Here is a 22,266-nt window from a genome sequence, read left to right as displayed (position 1 = left end):
TAAAATTTTTATGGGACCAATTCGACACCATCCCGCATCGAACAAAAAAGAATCACGTAAATCGGTTCAGAAACCACGGAGTAATCGGTGTACATACATAAAAAAAAAAAATATACCGGCCGAATTGATAACCTCCTCCTTTTTTTTGAAGTCGGTTAAAAATGACTAGGTACCTATATTAATTCTTTTATATTCGTAAATATCACATTATATTTAACGATGAATATTTATAGGTAGGTACTTTAAAAATATAATAATTACTCGTAAGTCATAACGACGCGACACTAAGGAACAAAAATGTTTTAAAACTTATTACACACTTCGTTATTACACTACTATTATATGATACATAGATATTGAATAGTCATGAATGGAATCCGGTTATAATTGCAACAATCACAGCACATGTAAAATAATATCATATGAATTTAATAATACAATTTTAAAATACACGGGTCACAATTTTGTTGACATATTATTGCCGATTATCATATTTTAATTCATGTCTAGACAGGTGTCACTAATTATTATTTATTGACGTCCCTCAAATTAATTACTGCGACGTGTTATTAATAAAATAATAATCGAACATTAAAAATAACATATCATTAAAGCTCTTTAAATAAACGCATGATGCAGTTTGATTTAATGCTTCAATCATTATTTATATAAGCTGTTTTTATTTGTGAACTTATTATCATAATATACTATTTAAACGGTATTTCCGAATTAACATTATAATGCTTATAAAGTCACGACTATCAAACGTAGGCCATCCATAAATCACACTAATTGGCACGTATAGCATCTTAGTTATCAAGAATGAGAAGAACGGACAACTATGTGAAATTATACGCTTTCTTAACAGGAGAGAGTATCCGCGAATATTATCAACGAAAGTGTTCGGCGACTTACCTATGATTTAAATACAAAACACAATCACATAAATCACAGAGTTCGTTCACAGTTCACGATTCGACGACAATGGAACTTCTAAGTTCGGTCTGCGCTAGTGTCAAAGTAACACTGAGCAGTAAACGGAAGAAATGCGTGTGCGCGCCCGCTCAGGCCACTAACACAGAAACAACGAGCGTTCGCCGTACAAGCTTCAATCGGAAAGATATCGCAGCCGATCTAACACCCCACACAATACCTTTATTAAGGTTAAGGATAGTAATCGTAGCAAAAAATGAACATATTTTTCGGTAAGTGATTTGTTGCGAGGTAAACGCTAATTGTGTCGAAAGAAACAATGGGAACGTGTGAGTTTGAACTTTCTGTTAGCGAGTTTGGAGAAATGTGTCTATAAATCGATCAATGTTGTGAAGCAAATTACACGTTACAGCATTGAGAGCTCAACGAGTGTGTTTTATTTTTTAAAACTTAAACCCCATAAGAGCACATACTGTGTAATTAATATTTGAACAATTTTTTTAAATTTTAAAATTTCCTTTTTTAAATCTATCATAAGTATTTATTTTAAATGTTAATATAACAATTATAAAAGCTGAAAGAACATAAAAATATTTGTGCGATACATAAATGAAAATGTTCAAAGTAAATCCTATTCTTAACATTTAATTTCCTTTAGCTCTAGACTAGTTTGCTAATATTTATACGCGCTAGTTCTTAGGTACTCCAAGATCATACTGGTTTTCTTAGAAAGCTATCGTCTCTTTATATAATACGTCGTATACATCGGTAAAGTATACAAGGTATATACGAATGGTTCAAATAAATATGTTACTATTATTCAAGGAACTAACGATGACGTATGTTCAATGAAACTTAGCCTTTTCTATGGCGATTTAATAATAGTATTCAAGTTTGCTTTTGTTATTATGTTTTCTTTAGACATGACGTGTTGTTTTGTTCTGATTGTATAAATTCATAGATTGTTACTTTTCAGGAAACTTAACGTTCTTCAAGATCTTTATAACGACGTAAAAAAAAATACCAATTTTTCTGACCGATTAGATATTACATACTAATATTAAGAAGATATTAACCTACTGCCTAATAATAATTATATAACACATACTAATATGAATAGTTTATTACATATAATACGTAGTATAATTAAGTAGATTCCAATAAATATTAAAGGGAAGGAAAAGCAAAATTGTTTGTTTTTTTGTTGTAAAAATTAATTAATTACATTAATTACTCTAATTGATAATTACATAGAGAGAGTTAAAACATTCTACGGATAGCCAATCGGATAGCTTTTTAATTTCCTCTTTGTAATTAAAAAACATATTTTATTACTTGTATTAGGTCGTATTACTGTTTATGTCATACGATTTTATTATCTGTGGAAATATTTATCATCACATTTTTAAGCAAAAATGTAGCATATTTTATCAATTACACTTTTTGCAACAAGTTTGTATCGAACTATGCCTATAATTGCTCTACATTTCACCCGCCAACACATAGGGCTGGTTTTGTTTTAAAGCAGAATATGTATCAACTTCATACGTTCGATCCACGGAGGGACACTAAAAACAATTCGTCCCTCGATGCTTTTAATAACACAATTAAAATATCGAGTTTCGGGAATGTTATGACAGACGGGTACGGTACGGGTTTCATTTTCACAGTGCATTGAATGGCACGGTTATCAAAGCGTTTTGAATTTTTATCACTATTTTTATTGCCGTAGGTACGTGACATCGGAATCATATCGGCCAAAGTAAAATTTTTGCTGATACCATGAAAAACATTTTTCATGCAAAGTATCGTCCGATCTGCTTTGCATCGAATATATTCCTGTTATTTGTGAAATTGTTTTTAATTTTCCGGCTTGTTTTTTACTACATTGAATATTTCCGATAGCTTTGTAATTGATATTGGAAATTCTGATCTGTTTTAAAAGTAATACATTTAACAACGTAATTTTTATTCGGTGTTTCTCTAATAGGTTTTTTAAGTTTATATGTTTGACTTATTTTTATCTGAGTACATTTGTTACGGACAAAGGAAGTGTCGGGTAAACTTTTAGATTTGTATTATCAAAATAAATGAGTAAAGTTTGGACAGTTGGACAGCTATGTCCTTCGCGCCCGAAGAAAGGCTTGGAGCGACATTGTCATCGCGTAAACAATTAACACTGAATAGAATGAGTCCTTTGAAACAGTTTAGATAACAGAATTGAATGCAAGGAGTGAACTTTGACAAGGCCTTCCACTTTTGTTCTTGTTATTGAATATTATTTAACATTTAGAATATTCTGAACAGTTGGCATTAAAGTGATTTATTGCTGTAATTGATGGGGATAAGTAAATAGGACGAAGGTAATATCACGTAACATTTAAAATAATGGGAAATGAAATTCACTTCACATTCGTTGGGTATCCATAAACATTTTTAATAAATATACCGAGAAAACAAGTGAAAATTTGTTGAGAAAGTTAAAAACATTGTGGTCATTATTCAAGCGTGCAGTTATTGTTCCAAACATTTTCTAAAGAATAGTATTTTATAAAGTACGTGCAGACAAATACGATAGTTTTTTTTCTATTCCGTGTCCCCCAAAAGATTCACATATTTCTCCATCAACAAAAGGCAATTTCGCGGTTCGTGGAAACCGTGAAAACGATTTATGCAACTGAAAATGTTTACCTGCTTTGAATTCTAAATGAAACTAACACAACAAATACTTCAATGGTTTGTTTGACGCTTCTTTTGGTTATATAAATTTAACAGAATTTTGCTATGACACGGATATTTGTACCTTTTAAATACACATGTAAATAAGTAGGTTTATGGGCGCCATTGTTGCATAATAATTTCTTGTCCTGGATGGATTTTAAACATTGTACTATGATGGGATACTAGATTTACTTAATAACATGTTTCATAAAAATGTAGGTACTATATTTAGTTTTTCATCTTATCATGAAATGAAATCAATTTCTATCGAATAAATAGAGATTGCGAACACAAATATGCACTACAGTGTTTACAAGAAACTGAATAAGATCAGCAAAAGGTATAAATATCTAGTTATTTAAACAGACCAAACTCGCAGACCACGTCAGAGTCCAGGTAATTATTTGTCGGGATTGATACGTACATACAATTTACATTTGCAGTTGCGAACTGTTAACAGAACTTTGTACTTTATTGGTGTTGCTGGCTTCGCAGATTGCATGATTATGTTTGTGGTCCATTGATCTTGGATATAACGGGTGCATTATTTATGTGGTAGCTAATTTAAATCGGCTTGTTCAGTTCTGGATTTCGAGTGGGTTGAATGCAGGAAGTATTTCTTAAAACATATCAATAAAATATTACTGTATTAGCTGTTCATGATGGAACAAAAGTATATGCAGTTGATAATTAATATGTATGACGAAAAAGTATTAGGTAATTATTTTTAAGAATTACAGATTAGAAGTCAAATATACATGTTTTTTTTGTACAATTGAATGCATTAAGACTTGAAATACCCAGGTATGTTTTTAATGTATGATTAATGATTTTACGCGGGTAATTAATTATACAAGACGAAAATAAAATCTGTTTCATGGAAAATAAAAATCTATATTTTGTTCATTATATTTTTCGATGGGTTTACAGTGAGAGAGGGTAGGTATTTATTTATTTATTTATTTATCACACTTTATTGTAATACAACCATTATATAACAAAAAAACAATAAAAAGGAGATATATGGAGCGAGAAGGACGTATTACAATTGGCGGCCTTATCACTAAGCAGTGATCTCTGCCAGGCAACCAAGCCTATATTTAAAATCTATTGGAAATTCTTTAAAAGATACCCAAGTATTTCTGCTTATAAATCTCACTAGGCGTTGAATGCTTGAAGTAAATTTAGTCAAAATCAATAGCTAAGACGATTTGAGATTTTAGCTTTACGTATAGAAATAAATTGACGCTGATTTTATAAAATGTTAAGTTGAAAACACATGTCATATATAATTAATTAAATATTGAACTATACCTATATTATCTAAGTACTATAATAAGTTCTTAGAACGTCATGTCATTCTATGTAGTGCTAGACAGCGCAGCAGTGTCTCAATTAGCTAACAAGTTTACAAGAAAATTATTCTGACTCACGGCTCTGGCTATTGGTGATCATTTGTATTTCAAATAATGCATTTTCTTAAGATTTCGTTATGTCTCTTTAATATGTAGGAGGAAGTTTGAAGGCCTGTCAATAATGTAAAACTCTAGATGTATTATGTATCCAAAAAAATGTATAGATGTCTTATATCTATGAAGCATAGAGCTACTATTTTAAATCTATACTAATATTATATAGAGGAAAGGTTTGTATGTATGTATGGTTTTCACACATAAACTACTGGACCGATTTTGATGAAATTTAGCACAGACAATATTTAGACCCTGAGAAAGAACATAGGCTACCTTTTATTGCGAAATATGTACCACGGGCGAAGCCGGGGTGGAACGCTAGTAATCGATACAACTAAATTGTTGAAAGATCAGAATAACCATTAATGAAGAATAACCATGAATTAATACCTTAAAAAAATCCTGTTGCTGTCAAACGGCACAATAATAATCTTGTTAACAATACTTAGAAGGAATGTCGAGTGATTTATTAAAACAACTATCATTCATTTACAAAGAAAACGTTTTTATAAAAATTATTATATGTAGAATAATTTATAATTACTAGAATGTATGTGCATAATTCTAATTTCCTTATATGGTGTAGAAGTGCAAAATGCATTCATTTCTTGAGAAAATGTTGTAATATAATAAGTACCTAATAGGACTAACTTACGACAATTATGTTGATGTTAGATTACATTCTTTGTGTTTACATTTATTAAAATATTCCGGTATTAGTTGAGCATAGTCATGTACAATATTCGTATAAAATAATTTATGGCCTTTATTTTGCCGTGATTTTTTTATCCAAAGACTGACTGAGATTTTGTTCCATAATTTTCCACATAGAAACCATTACTTACCTATCGCTATAAATGTTTGTAGAGCCGGTATGGAATATAAGATATTTTTTCTCTGAATTCAAAGAAAATCTAAAACGGTAATAAGCTTTTGCGTAAAATGTAGGTACTATATATTAGGTATGTATAATTATATTTAAATTATATTATAGAGGGAGGAAAAGCAGGATTTCAGAACACTGAACTGGCACCCATGACAATCACAAAAACTTACTGGACAAAAGTATATTTCCAGTATAAGCGGGTTATTTATTTATTTAAGCATTTTTTTTTTAATCTGCGAGGGTGTGATAACTTATTCGCATCTTTTTGAATTATATTAAAGTCCCACTTCAAAATCATATCAATTTGTTGCTATTCATTTTATGCTAATTTTATTGCTAAATAAATAAATTTTATCCAGGTGTAAAGGTGTATGAAACCATAAAAGAAACACTGTATATAAATTGTGATTTCGTTTGCTGCTTATTTTGTATCAAAAACTTTTCGCGAACCCTACATAATTTAATTCTTATTTAAAATTTTGGAATGTTTTACAAATTATCATGTCACCTATATAATATTATGCAAAAAACGAATATTACTTATTTGAAACAAGTATCTAAAGTGAAGCACGTGTTATAAATTTGTATTTAATAAATTTTTTTGAGGACTACAACTATTCAAGGGTCGAATAAATAACTATTATTTTTTCGATTTTTTTATAGCTCAATGTCAAAATATATCTCCATAGCAAGAATTATACTTTTTTTAATATTTTGTAACTTTTAATGTATCTGCAGTGTTCATTGAAACAAATTTAAATTAAATTTATTACTTTAAGTGCATGAGCTATTTTACAGCATTATGGATTCGACCTTAACATGCTTTAATAATAATTAACGGTACACAAATTTCTAAATCATGAAGATAAAATGCAATAACTGCCAAATAATTTTGTAAAAAATTCACACCATCCTATTTATTATACACTCAAGATAAATAATTTTGTAATTTCATAAATAATGTTTAAGATTTTTTATGAACAATTTAGCTCTACATAAAACTATCACCAAAACTTTAAAGCTTGTAGAAAATATTTGTAAACACCTTATCTAAATAAACACATAAATACAATAAAATAAAGCACAAATAACCCAACCGTTCAACACCCTGTTTTAGTATTACTTCTAAACAGATAATATTTTAAGAGAATTTATTATCACTTTACATAGCTAAGTGTAAATATACTAGCACAGATAATATACAGTTCGATTCAAACATGGCGGTTTGGAAGTTAGGTGAAGGTGCGAGTGCGGGTGCGCACAGGTCCCTTAACGTCCCGCTAATATCTAAAATTGTTTTTCTGCGCATCGTACTATGTTGTGTTTCTGTTCTGAGTGAATTAAGTGAATCGTACAATACTAGTGAATCGTGAAGACAGTGTGTGACAGTAAGACATCATTAGCTCGCATCCTTCTAAGGCCAATTAAAACCATTTCGGTACAATAGTTGCGTTTCCGGTTCACAGTGACATTAGCTGTAAAATCACATTGCACACGAGACGTGTGTTGTTATTACATTGTCTATAAACTCTACAGGTTAATGTTATGTCTTTGCAACTATGTATTAATCTATAATATAAAAATGAATCGCAAATTGTGTTGGTAAGCGTATAACTCGAGAACGGCTGAACCGTCGTTAATTCTTTTTTTATAGTATTCCTTGAAGTATGAGGATGGTTCTTATGGAGAGAAAACGTAAACATGTACCACGGGCGAAGCCGGGGTGGACCGCTAGTTGGTAAATAAAAAGGATCGTATAAAATGATTTAATGTTTACCTTTGCTAATATTATAAAGAGAAAAGGTTTAACATTTCGTTCGATTAGTTTCGATATTGAAAATATTAAAAAAGGAAATATTAATTAGTTAGATTCTTATATTCTTAAAACAGGAGAACGTTTACGAAATATGAATGTTTACAAATGCACAAATGTATACGCTTTTTATTTTTCTACCATAGCCTATATGATAAAAAATATGGATCGTAAGCATTGTCGTAGAAGTAAAAATCATATTGGTAAAATTACACTTTGCGGTACTACACAATTACATTATTGTGTTTTGGTTAGAAAAAGTTATTGTTTTCTTTCACAAAACCACAGGCAGCTGGCGTGCAGTTTGTTAAGAGAAAGTATTGAAAAAGTTTACGATTTTTAATCCATGGATTAATTAAATACATGAATGGAGACTTTCAAATGGGACTTAATAATTAAACTGCACGGTCAACATAACGTGCAAATCTGACGTTATTAAAAACTTTAATCAATCGTATTATGTGTAAAAGCATAATTCTCCGTTTTAATTACAACGAAATGGATCTTACACAATGTTCACTGTCATTACCAATCAATAACCCGCACGAACCCAACCAGGTCCAATTGTAAATTGTATTAATATACGAAAAATAATTGTCGAGAGTGTCTTATAACTATGAAATTATGTAAATTGCGATACGGTTTCGCAGCAACTATTTCACATTTGAATTTCACAATAGTTTAACCTTCTCTACGGGTTCGTACGTGACGTTATTTGTCGTGTTTTAATTAGGCTCTTATGATCTAAAGTTTGGCCAAACGTAGTCGTTAACGCTTTATAAGTTACAATTTCTGTGTGACAAAATCTAGGTCTTGTAATTAAAAGCCCGTAATGAAATTTCACTGCTAAAGTTATGCTAGCCGAAAGCTGCGTAATTTGCTTTGTGGCTTTGGTATTCTGTTCGCTAATGTATGCTTATTGCTTACATAGTTTCCTTGTTTTAAATGTGTTGTTAAAAGTGAATAAAGCACATTGAATAAAGACTACTCTGAAGACTCATTTATTAGCCTTCCATTCAATTCGTAAAGCCTTAAAAATTACTCGAATTCTTAAGTTGCCAAAGAATGCATGCATGTTTTTGCTTTAAAATCATAACAATATTTTTAAAGTTCACTGTAAATTAGAAAAGCCTCTGTTTAAAACATACATTGAAAGTCTGGTCTGGTACAAAGTAAAATGTTATTTCACTGCCAGCAAAATAAAGTCAAAAGAAAACAATGGATACAAAGATTGAATGCTATTTGCGCTTGGCTTATTTTAACGTTTACTACACACGTTTTAGAGCGCTTTGTAAAAAGTTCCTTATTCCGAATTTATAACTTTCGTACGTTTAACATTTTACATATTTTTGATAAACATAAAACCGACGTTCACGGTTATGTAGACAGAAAAGTTATATGTTTTGGTAAAATATTTCATTCCCAAATTTAAATTGTGTTAAAATGAGCACAGAATAAATCTAGCTGTACACTTTTTTGTCAAACTCAAACTCAAACATTCATTTATTCAATTAGACTACTATTTAGTAGCACTTTCGAATCGTCATTACATAATTATTTTTAACATTTACCACCAATTTTTATTTTTCGAATAAGTACGGATGCCTCAAGACTCACGGTGCAGCAGTACACTACAAAAGAAAAACAAATGCAACGAAGAAATGCAATCGACCGAAGAAGCTATATTTAGAACTAAAAAGGAATATTTTGAACCCGGCCTGGGATATCACAGTTCACTATCGTGCAAAGAGCCTTTTAAATGTTGCAAAGCCCAACCTTTTTTGTCTTTTTGCATTTTTAGACATTTTTCTTTTTTTCGTTAGCGAAACCTTGGTTTTATTTTAAACGCAGTTATGATATTAATCTGTCTAATTGTATCCTTATCCGGCGATGGTATTGCAAAATGGCTTTTAGTGCATATTCAAATAATGTTAACAAGATGATACACGTGTAGATAAACTATGAATTAAAAACCTACGCAATTTTCAGAGAAATCTCATAAACTAGCTGATGTTTCTAATATGTATGACTTATACGTTTATGGTATATAATATGTTTTTTTTTTCACAAAACCGGAGTTAAGTAATATAAAGGAGTAGGTGTTGTGATTACTTCGCCTGATCTTGCGGTGGTGTATAATTCACACAATTCATACGAGATTGGAGAAATAGGGTATTTACTTTATTTTTGCATGCATAGCTGATATCCTTCCTTAGTGTCCGTCGAAATGGGATATCTTGGTACAAAAATGTATGTAGTTTATTCTGTAGTTATTATAGAATATTATGTGTACGAATTACCTCGGATATTATAATACTATACTATTTGGATTACGGAAACATTATTATAATATGCCATGCGTAGGTATGTGCTTTGAAAGCAAAATTATTTTACACTTATTAAAGAACAATAGAGTATCAGTGGATTTGTTAAGTGAGCAGTTATATATGATTAAAATATCTTCTATCGGAATCTCGTTCTCTCTTCAGTCAATAATCTCTTCAAATCTTGATTGATTGATATAACATTTTCATAGAATAGATATTGTAAACAATAATATATCTTAAGAACACGAATTTGCTATTAAAAGAAGGACAACAGTTACGTAAATAAACACACGTTAACTTGATAGACCATTTTATTTTATACAAACAATATATTTTTTTCAATTATACCGCTTTAAATCAATATAAACGAGCAGAATTGGCATTGACCGCTTAAATTCAATTGATATCGGTTTCATTGACGATTTTATTCAAATATTCAAATTATTTATATGCAAATATTAATAACTCTTTATAATCTATTGAAACGAATGCCTTTTAGGGTAGGTATAGATTTAAAACGTTTTTTGTTTGCGATGCATATTTCTGGATTATCCTACTCTAATTATAAATGTGAATGCTTGAAAGAGTGGTAAGATGAATTATTTTGTTACGGGTTATATCATTTTACCTACATAGTCTAGTTTTTGTCCAGGTAAGAGCGAGTTAAACCCCGTGCACAAGTTAGTGTATAATTAAATTAAAAGTACACTGAACAACATGGTTTCGCATGATTTGGATTATACATGCAATGGAGAGGTCAACGCATCTTAACAGTAAATCAGTGTTTCGTAAAAGTAAGGTACATACGACTTTTTATAATAAATTCATATTTTATTTGATAATTGATGCGAAAGGCTACGAGTGTGTTTAATGTCATTTTTTTTCATACTCTATTTTTATTTAGTGTTAATGTTCTTTTAAATACTCTCTTTTTCTGTACTATTAATATTTTTCTTCTTCGACGATTAAATTTCGAATAAGGAAAATTTATGCCATACTTACGACACTGAACATCTTAGTAAGTAGTAAATTATAGTAAATGATTTCCTTAAAATTACGAGTGTATATAATGGTATTTTAATATGCTAATAATTATATGATAAGAATACATTTTTCTCGTAGAAAAATATATAAAAATAATATTTAAGTGCATTTTCTTAAAGTGGGCCACAGTTCCTTGTTGAACATGGGGGCGGTGAAAAGTTTCATAATTTTGTGTTTTTGTTTGTTGGCTGTGCAAGGTAAATAAATATTTATAAAAATATGCAGTATTAACTCTTAAATATGCGTGCTGCTTCTGTCTTGTTAAAGTGTATCTTTGCAGGAAGTTTTTTGTGTGCGTGTTAAACAGACGATATAAAAACAATATTGCATTAAAGTGCGTTAGTTTTGTATTGTACAATGTACATGCATAAATACCTATATAAATAATTGGTATATTATTAAATGTACCCATTATATTTAAATTTTCATCTATATCAAAATCACTATACAAATTGTAACTAATGTAAAATAATATATTGTACACAAAACTATACTTAATATTCATAACATCATAAAAAAGTTCCATTACGTCTTTTATAACTTCAAACCAATTACAGATGCATTATGCCGACGCCAGGTCCGTCTCAGTCACCACGGGAAGATAGTTGGCGGCTACAACACGACAATCGAGAACTTTCCATACCAAGTATATCTGTTACTACGAAGAGGCACAGATTACTTCCAATGTGGAGGGTCCATACTCAACGATCAGAATATTCTGACAGCTGCTCACTGCTTGGCGGGGTTTGTATGAATAGTCCATTTAAGCACGCACGAGCAACTTTTGTCTCCGCAACTATTTTGTCTCTCCCATCAACTCTATGGGGAGTTGCGTCGCTACGTGCGCGCACTTTCATACTAGCCCATAGGTGCGAGAGACAAAATATGTAGTTGCGGAGACAAAAGTTTCTCTTGCGCTAGCTCTTAAATTGTTGGAATTTTTCCCTCAACTCATCGTGATGAATTTCAATTTTAAATTCCTTTTCAATGAAAGTTTCAGATGTTATTTTTAAGCCTTATTTACTCTTCCTAGAAGTTTACTTTCAAAACGTTCCTTGAATGGAAAAATCCCAGTTCTTTTATGCGTTTAAATAAAATGATGCAACATTTTCAGTATTTATGACTCCACCCTGTTACCTTTAGCAAAAATCCCAATAAGATTCTTATAAGAATAAACTAACTCCGACCGCGGATTCACTTGCGCTATCTCAAACTTAACAAATTACATACTTACTAAAACCTTCCGCGAGAACCATGCTATCCTTTGGTGAAAACTGAATGAAATTCGAGTTTTTGAGTTTATCGCGCTTCGAGGACTTTCATTTATAATATTATGTAGTGAAGCACAACTAATATACTGAACATTCCAGAATGCAAGAAGTCTTCGTTAGAGCGGGTAGCACAAATTCTGACGAGGGTGGAACAATGTATTCCACAACCAGTTTCTCCCAGCATCCACGGTATAACGCAAGGACCAGTGACTATGACGTCGGTGTGGTGACGCTTCGTCAGCGGATCCCACTGGATGGTACTAATATGAAAGCTGTGACGCTTGTGTCTAGAGGGGCTAGTGTTCCTGCAGGAGATAATGTCACTGTATCGGGCTGGGGAGCTACTTCCGTAAGTATAAGAATTGAATAAATTATTAATGAATAGTTAGTTTTGGTAAATTATTGATATCCTTTAATATGCGTAAGGTATATACATACCTACGTAATGTAGCGAATTTGTTATGGTACATAAAATTGTTAAATAAAACAAGTAAAAAGCGTACAAATTATGTGGGACAAAATGAATAATGATAAGCAGAGAAGAGTGATGCATAATTCTCATTTTAATTTTGCATGTTTTTAACCGACTTCAAAAAAAGGAGGAGGTTATCAATTCGGCCGGTATGTTTTTTTTTTTTTTTTTTTATGTATGTACACCGATTACTCCGCGGTTTCTGAACCGATTTACGTGATTCTTTTTTTGTTCGATGCGGGATGGTGTCGAATTGGTCCCATAAAAATTTTATTCGGATAGGCCCAGTAGTTTTTATTTTAATTTTTTTTATCTGTATTTGTAAATGTTGCAAGACGTGCAAGTTTGAAGTCGGTTGTTTTTAACGCAGTTATTGACTTGTCTGTTAAACGATGTCCTTAGGAAGGACACTTTTTGTTGTTTTTTTTTAAGTTTTCAATAAATAAGCATTAAAATAGCACTTTTTGTAATGTTTCGAAGTGCTTGACTGTTTTGATTAATACTGTTTTTGCTATATCTACCAACGGATAATATTAAAGAGATAAATAAAGAACAATCATAAATACATAATCTATCATATAAAAATGAATCCCAAAATGTTTTGGTAAGCGCATAACTTGAGAACGGCTGAACCGATTTCGTTAATTCTTTTTTTATTATATTCCTTGAAGTACGAGGATGGTTCTTATGTAGAGAAAACGTAAATATGTACCATGGGCGAAGCCGGGGCGGACTGCTAGTATACAATAAAATCGATTCCTACATATATTCATAGTGTAAATATAAATTTCGTTAACCTACACATTTTAATTCATACAGGAAAACGGTCCAACAAGCAAGAATTTGATGGCAGTTCAAGTGCCGGTCGTGTCCAATGCTGATTGCAAAACAACGTATGGGAAAAGCATTACGTCTAGAATGTTCTGTGCCGGTGTTCCGGAGGGCGGCAAAGATTCTTGTCAGGTAACTAATTTAACTAAATGTTGATAAATGATACATTTATTTTGACGGTTTTGTGATTGTGAGAAATGCTATTTATTACTTTGTACATATATTTATGCATTCGTAGCAAATGTTATGCCTTTTTTCTTCCTCATAACAAAACATTATAAATAAATACGTTTTTAATACAAAAACAAATTTTCTACATGATTAAATAATATACATATATACCAGGGTATTAATGCATTGCATGTTGTAATGTTCGATGTTAAAGCAGTAATATCTTCTTTAGGGAACATAAATTAACTTTCCTCGTGTTTTAAAGGCAAGTTTTTTCGATTTTACGGGTGAACTGCTAAACTGATTTGTACAAATTTTGTTCGGAGCTTAAACAGCGGAAAGCTACTTTGAAGTGAGAGAAGCAAAAGCAAAATCGGAGTCCGTTCAAATACAAACTTTGTCTGGACTCTGGATGTAGTGAACTTCATTGAAACTCTTTTACACTGTGTTCATACAGTGATAATTGCGCTCCTAATTATACCAGTAGCTTCTTAAGCGTGTGTTATCTTTAGTTATATGTTGACTTAAGTTACTGTCTAGATATTTCATACGCGTTTTCATAATTCACGAAGTCAGAGATTTCTTCGAAGCAAAATTGTTGGAAAGAATATTTTTCTTTTTGTAACACTTTCTTATTGTTTAATTTTATTGTTATTCGTTGAAATTATATGTTTAAAAATTATTTGAAAGTCCTTCCACTGGATAAGCTTTATTCCGTTAGGTTTAACTTACCGTAAAAGCTTTTCATATTCTTCATATTTAATTGAAATATTCCCTTATATTTAATCTTTTAAAACTTACAGGGAGATTCAGGAGGACCAGTTGTATTTTCATCGTCAGAAAAACAAGCTGGAGTCGTGTCATTTGGTATTGGTTGCGCTCGAGAGGGCACACCGGGTGTCTATAGTAACTTAGCTAACTCCGCCATCCGAACATGGATAAAACTTCGGACTGGAGTTTAATTCATAGTAATATAGTGCATTAGGGTTATTGTAAATGAAGGGTTATGTCGAATTTTTGTGAATTTTACTAAAAAGATTCTTTTGATTGTGTACGTTGATGGAAAAAATGGTTTGATTTTATAACATTCATATACTTTATAATAAAAGTCTAAAATTATTTAGACTATTGGTATATCCCGCCATTCGCAATTATCCTAAAGTCCTATATACGAATATAGACAAATTATACGTCCTGGCACATGACCTCGGCATTTAGGTAAATTAGGCACTTGTTATGGCACTGTTTACTCATTGCACGTTTGTTTTATGAAATAAATGTTACGTTGAATATATGTGATTTTATTTAAAGCCTGACCTTGGTACGTAAAAGTGTTATTATTGAAGGACGGTGTGGTAAGCGGAAGAAATAGTTTTCCTAGTATTATAAAATAATTGAGTGTTTAGTGTAAAATTGAAAGGTGCAAAGTGATATTTTTATAAACTTCTAGATTCAGACCTCGGCTTATGCAACATGATAGACTCTTAGGCACTTGGAGATAAATCTAAATGCCAAATTTCGTACATAATCAAAGAATCGTTTTTGCGTGAAAGATAAAAAATACACACTTTTTCCAAATTTTTACATTGATGTTAATTGTAGAATAAGATATTTGAACTGAATAACGTTTTAGTGTGGTATCAAAATACATTGGCAATTACGAAAAAACTTAACAGTCATTCCCATTTCAACTCTACATAAATACGGTACGATAATTTATCCATCTTTCGTGACAATAAACTTAGCATATAATACATTTTAGAATGTTATTCCATTCTCATGCCTCGATTGCACTTGCACTAAGAATTCATTTTCTGATATTGATCCGTGGGTAATTGTCCGACTTATATTAAGTGAACAGTAAATGGGTTGGAGTAAAGCCTTCATGCAATCTTTAATCTTAATGCTCTAGAATTAGTAATTTAATGTTATCATTTAAGTACAACGTTTTACTAATTTGATAGCAATTTAGTTGTTAGTATGTCAGTTAGGTTGGTCGTATCATAATTACTCTACGAATTCCTTATTTTATAATTGCATAAGAAAAGTCAAAGTCAAATAAGAAAAGTCAAAGTCTATTGACTTTGACTTTTCTTATGCAATTATAAAATAAGGAATTCGTAGAGTAATTATGATACGACCAACCTAACTGACTCTTAGTCTGTATATTTTTTCATGATAAAAAGTGTATATGTAGCGCAAAAACGTGAGCCATTTTAGCATGAAAATGGATCATACAATAAAATAGAAAATGGAATGTACCAATTTACAGATAAAAACAATAAAATCCTTATTTTTTGTATAAAAATTCTACATTTCATTTTTTATTCAAAATAAGTAAGTAAGTAAGTAATTATCAAGGCTTTTATCAGTTTCTATGGAAAATTATTAATCTTCTTATTTTCTCATCTACGATGAACAGTTTTCATTCAACGACTATTCATCTTTTGGATAATATTTATCATTCCTAGGAAAGAAAGTAGATAAATTAAGCATAGAAAATACATTTTTTTACAACTAAGTCCTGTAATTGCTTAAGGAGTTTGTTATTTTTGTTGTTTATAAATACCGAAAATGCGTTTGCTCTCCACAAGGTTCACTCAAATCTTATGCGATCATAAATAACTTATAATTTATATTCAACCTACCTATTCTAATCTAAACTATATTTTCAATATTAAAATGTCAAATCCATGACCAGTTTTGCTAAGCTATTGGCTTAACTAGTGGGACGAAAGATATCTTTCTTCAAAGGATTGGCATTTTAAATACTACTGCATATAGTTGATAACTGGTTCATGTCATTATAGATTATTAAAATTTTAAAACGTTGCTCAAATACAAGTTACATGGCAAAATTACACAAATAATAAAAAGCTACTGTTAATCCACGCGAAACTCCCCTAAAATGAACTTTTGAACGCGAATGACAAAACTCAGAACAAATACTAACACGGAATCAGTTAGAATTTAAATGAACGCGATCTACAAAGTTCTGTTACTGAAAACTTTTTTAATTTCGTCGAAAAGAGCCAGGTGCTCACGTCACTTTCAATTCGACAGACAATATCCCGCCTGACAGTCCGCGATAAGACGTGGATTCCACCCTCCACGGAAATAGTAATCGCCTTTTTAATTGAGATTCCGTTGATTACATTTTCTTTCTGATTTATTATGCTCAATAATTGTAACAGGTATTAGAATGGGCACCTGGACGCAAATTACTGTTTGATTAATGGCATTTTTTAATTAAAAAACAGCGTGATTAAGCGTCCTGTAATGCCTTACAATGGTTGTTGTTGTTGACGCAATTTGTAACACTGACCAAAAAATGTTGTTACACAATAATAAATATATATATGTGTCCTATTTTGTATATGGGCCTCATCTATTCAATTCAATAATTACTTCTTCAACTTGCATATCAGCATGTCTCTAATATTTAATTAAATGAAGGGCCCACAGTACATGCCAACCGTACAAAACACATAGATAACCTTTTAACTCCTGTCAGTACACTTTGAATGCATTGAAGTGCTAACAACCTACAGGTTTACGTCGTGGGTTGTCTGCTTCTACAAAATGACAAAACAAGCACTCCTTGCATTGACAGATGATGAAATATGACAACGTGAGTTACTTGCAAGGATCTAGATATATATCTAGTGTATTAAGTGTACTAACTGATAAGAAATAGGTACTGGACTAATTAATTGTCGTGCATATAATATGAAATATCTTATTAACTCTGTCCTTATTAATGTACTTTCATACTATGACATTATATTCACATAAATTAAATCTAGGTATTAAGGTATTTAACCATCATAATTTCGAGGCGTCAACAAGATTATTTAGTTGCTTATAAGTAACAAACTTTCTGGTCTTCAGAAATCCAATGAAATACGTGGTTTCATTATCATTTATTTAACATCAAGAATTTATGAATATCACAATTCTTATTTCAATAATGTATTAATAAAACAGGGTTCATTACAGAGCAATCTGTGTTGTGTAGATAAACACTGATTCAGTGGAAAGGCAAGATAAATGAAAACGTAATTAAGCAACAGGAAAACTTTTTAAGGGGTTCTAAAGTTATTCACGAGCATTATTTATTTCATCCATTGGATAATCTCGTGATTTGTCTATACCTCTACAAGTAATAACTGCGTTAAAAACAACCGACTTCAAACTTGCACTTGCAAAATTTACAAATACCTACAGACAAAAATGCTCATAAAATAAAAACTACTGGGCCTATCCGAATAAAATTTTTATGGGACCAATTCGACACCATCCCGCATCGAACAAAAAAAGAATCACGTAAATCGGTTCAGAAACCTCGGAGTAATCGGTGTACATACATAAAAAAAAAATATATACCGGCCGAATTGATAACCTCCTCCTTTTTTTTGAAATTGGTTAAAAAGTGAAAGTAATCAAGGTGAGTCGTAATTGGAAAGATACTTCAACTAGAAAATTCGAGAAAATTGTAAAGTTGTCCCGTGCCGACGCTACGAACCCTTTTTTGCCGCCTATTTAGCTAAACAACTAAACAAACCAATTTATATTCCTCGCTCATTTTGCAGAAAAAGTGAGTGTTTAAGTGCTCTATAAATCTCTCTTACTAAATACTCATTCTATTTCAAGGTTTATGCTGAAAATAAAAACGCCTTAAAACGTTTTATACAAAACGTAAACTCAAGAATTCTTCTTTATTAGTCTATAATGATTATCGTATTGACGTCGCCGCGTTGAATAAATTTAATGTTCATTCATTAATAGTGAAGCAACATTCAGAAAGTAGATTCATTAAACGTGCCCTAAGAAGTCGCGGCTTTGAAATATCACTTTTCTTTCATTTTGCGCCGTAATTACCATGAGAGGAGTTATGCAAGGGTGTTCCACGCTCCACGTTGGAATTCTTTCATCCAATTTACATTTTTTCGAATGCACGTTTCGAGATCCCTTAGTGAATTTACCGCGACTTAATGGCTACTTGGTTGTACCGAATAAAAATGAATAATGCTGTTGTAAGCTTTTTTCATTTCGCTAACAACTTCGTATTGTACTTGAAATTGCGCGGAAAGCAGCTTGAAATAATGTGTTAGATAAAGACGGTGAAACAAGTTTTTGTATAAAGATAAGTTTATATTAAGGTAAGATTTTCCGCAAGCAAGCTATTTAAAGCTGCAGAGATATTACGTTTTATTATTTCTTTAGTTTTTACACTTTTAAATTGTAGGTATACTTACTTCTGGTTTTGTTTTTTTTAAAGACAACCTAAATTTTCGTGTGCATTGTTTTTTATTTTGTATTTTTGGTATGGGCTTTTTTGTGACGAAAATGTTGAAAATATATGCAATTCAAAATTAAAATTCATTCAAAATAATTTATTTATTTATTTCATTCGCTAATTATCGAACAAGAATTTCCAAAAAAATAATCTATGTTAAAAAGCATCATGACATTGAAACGGGTCCTGCACATTGTGCACATGTTTCACGAATAATCCACGCTATTAGAGCACCTACAAAACAGATGCACCTAAAATGCATGTACGTACTATTTGGAAAATTCTAACATAGAATTCCGAATGAACAACGCATACCGAACATTATTTCAACGTGAACGTAGTTTTATATCGAAAAACAAAATGGCTGTTCAATTTAAAAACCCGCGACGAAATAGACGAGGGATTTTATCAGGGCGATGAGATAAGGGATTTAATTTCCTTTTCTAGACGGAATGATGACATTTTTTTTATGAAATTAAAAGATATTTCTACCAAGCCTATTTCGTCATCGTGAAAAGGACGATTTGTAGATAATTTTGTGAAAGAAAGCATCGTGGACAATGATTTTATATTATCTCAGATGTTGTGATTGTTTTCATAACTGTTACAGTAAGTATTTGTTTATATTTAGCTGTCAAGTATGGTCGCCCAGTTGTCGAATTAAGGCATTCTAACTCTAACGATTCACACGGTCTGCATTCCACTGCACTTATTGTGATGAAATATACATTAGATTTTGCGAACATTGTACTTCGAAAACAACAATATATTACGAATCATCGTGAGACGTGGAGGGATAACTATAAAGAACTTACGTTCGTATTGACTGGATATAACTATGATTGTACCTATAGATTTGTACTTGAAAATAATTTAATATACATGTAGCACACGTTTCGTGTAATTTATGAATAACTAGGTTTGCGCCCGCGGCTTCGCCCGCGCAATCAAAGAAAAACCTGCATAGTTCCCGTTCCCGTGGGATTTCCAGGATTGCATTCATTTTCCCGGGATAAAAAGTAGCCTATGTCCTTTCTCGGGTATCAAAATATCTCCATACCAAATTTCATGAAAATTGGTTCAGTAGTTTAGGCGTGATTGAGTAACAGACAGACAGACTGAGTTACTTTCGCATTTATAATATTAGTATGGATATTAGTCAAAACATAAGTTTTCATACATAAATTCAAGGGATGGAAAAAACGTCCAACCTAAATAGATCAAAATTCTATTCTATCATTACTTACATTTTTAAATTAAATTTATTTCTTTTAAATCTATATTCAAGTTTATTAATGAGCGCATATAAATTCTCCATAATATAACAGAAATAGATCAGATACGTTTATAAAGCGCGCTCTGAAAGGACCCCAGACTCTGTTTGGCACAAAGGGATGCAATTTGCATTACAATAAATCTATATTGAAGCCTTAAGAGTTCCCGATCGGTTTGAAAGCAGCGTTTTGAAAAGCAATATATTTGAATGAAGTTTTCAATAATAATGCGTAAATCGCATATGTATTTTTGAAGAGATATTACAATTCAATATTCCCTGTATTACGTGATTTTTTATCTTGTACGCGGAAGTTAACAATATGGTATTGGAAATTTACTTTTCTTGGAGTTGTCTTTAACAAATACTGATTTTCTTAGAAATTGCGATCTCACATTCCTATTATACCCAAAGCAAATTAAGTGGCATTAAGTCTAGTGAAACTTGAGACATAATTCACACCGATTCCACAGTCCACACTCCATAAAGTAGCGCACTTCTATTAGTATATCGGCACTCAATTCGCAAGCTGGCATTTATGAATGACCAACTCGAAGCGTTTCCTAAGTCACATTACGAATGAAAAACCGCGGGATTGCCGTAATTGAAAATTCCCTGTGTAATATACGACTTGCAATTTCAGCCCGCCCCTATAGGGCTGCTACATTTTTCTAACGATATTATTTAGCGCCACAAATTTTACCATTTTTCTTACAACCCTCAGTAACGCGAGCAATTTCATTATGATAATCTTATTTTACCCCGCATCACCTAAAGAGAATGTGCCTAAATTGGTACTTCAAATGAATAATAATACTCATTTCGATTACTGCCAGGTAAGTGTTTTGTGCGATAAGATAAAATGCGATATATACTGGTTGTCGGCTTTTAATTATTAAATTAATATTTTGTCGATTCATATTTCAATGATTAACAGACTGAATAAATCTTATTTTCAAGTAAATTTTAGATACATACCATAACTATTGTTTAAAAATACTAGTGGTTGTACGCATACGAAGTAAAATATGCGTGTGAGCATTGTTTTTTAAATTACTTTGTTAATTCTGCAGTTCGTCGGCACATTTTTGAATAAACGATGAGTCTGCCAAAAGGTAAAAAAGTGTTGTAAACGAAGCTTTGCCTTTTGCTTCATGTATTAAGATTCTCTTGAAATGACAGTATTTTTATCAATATTGTAAAAAGAACTTGATAGGTAACATAATATGAAACCACAGTTTTAACGTCAGCGTTACTAGAGCAAGCAGTAATAAAAATATTATTACAGAAATATTAAAATCGAGCAGTAGCAGTTAAAATCCAATGGATTTAAAAGTTATTATTACAGTACAATACACTGTAATTAAATTTGAAGAAGTACAATAATTACCTAGATTATTTATCTCTGGTATAAGTTGAACTAATTAAGAAGGAGCTTAAGCTCGGGGAATTTGAATCCAGTTAAGCGAGTTTTAATAGGAAAGGCTTATTATGAACCAGATTGTAACAGAACTGCTGGAAGTCATTTATAAATATTATTTTAACTGTGTAATTTATTATTTTAATTCTAGTCTTGGCTGCTTCTTAGTAGACTTCGAAGTTAAGATAATAATAGCACTTTTCAACTGGTTTTTGATTACAAAGTTTTTTCTGTCCTGTATCTATATGCAGTATAAAGTGAAAAATAGATTATTTTTAAGGAAACAGTTTTAATTATCTAAGACTGTCACAACAGGATGTTCCATGACCTGAT

General features: G+C 31.3%; 2 protein-coding genes across 3 annotated transcripts in view; one reads left to right on the top strand and one right to left on the bottom strand.

The window, feature by feature from the left end:
* Positions 1-1,135, bottom strand: part of LOC123691635 — a 79,598-nt gene extending 78,463 nt beyond the window's left edge. For both annotated transcript variants that reach the window (XM_045636128.1, XM_045636129.1), the window contains exon 1: positions 916-1,135. The gene's annotated coding sequence lies outside the window, so the exon portion shown is untranslated. The remainder of the gene's footprint in view (positions 1-915) is intronic.
* Positions 1,136-11,324: 10,189 nt separating this feature from the next.
* Positions 11,325-15,233, top strand: LOC123691634 (trypsin-like). The gene is made up of 5 exons (XM_045636127.1): positions 11,325-11,393; positions 11,754-11,940; positions 12,567-12,816; positions 13,759-13,902; positions 14,745-15,233. The coding sequence occupies exons 1-5, from the start codon at positions 11,339-11,341 to the stop codon at positions 14,901-14,903; spliced, it is 795 nt and encodes a 264-aa protein (XP_045492083.1). The 5' UTR covers positions 11,325-11,338; the 3' UTR covers positions 14,904-15,233.
* Positions 15,234-22,266: the final 7,033 nt, after the last annotated feature.

This window comes from Colias croceus, chromosome 5 (genome assembly GCF_905220415.1).
Source record: "Colias croceus chromosome 5, ilColCroc2.1".
NCBI classification, from domain to species: domain Eukaryota; kingdom Metazoa; phylum Arthropoda; class Insecta; order Lepidoptera; family Pieridae; genus Colias; species Colias croceus.
Note: the sequence above shows the minus strand (reverse complement) of the source record. Positions and strands in the feature narration are given on the sequence as shown.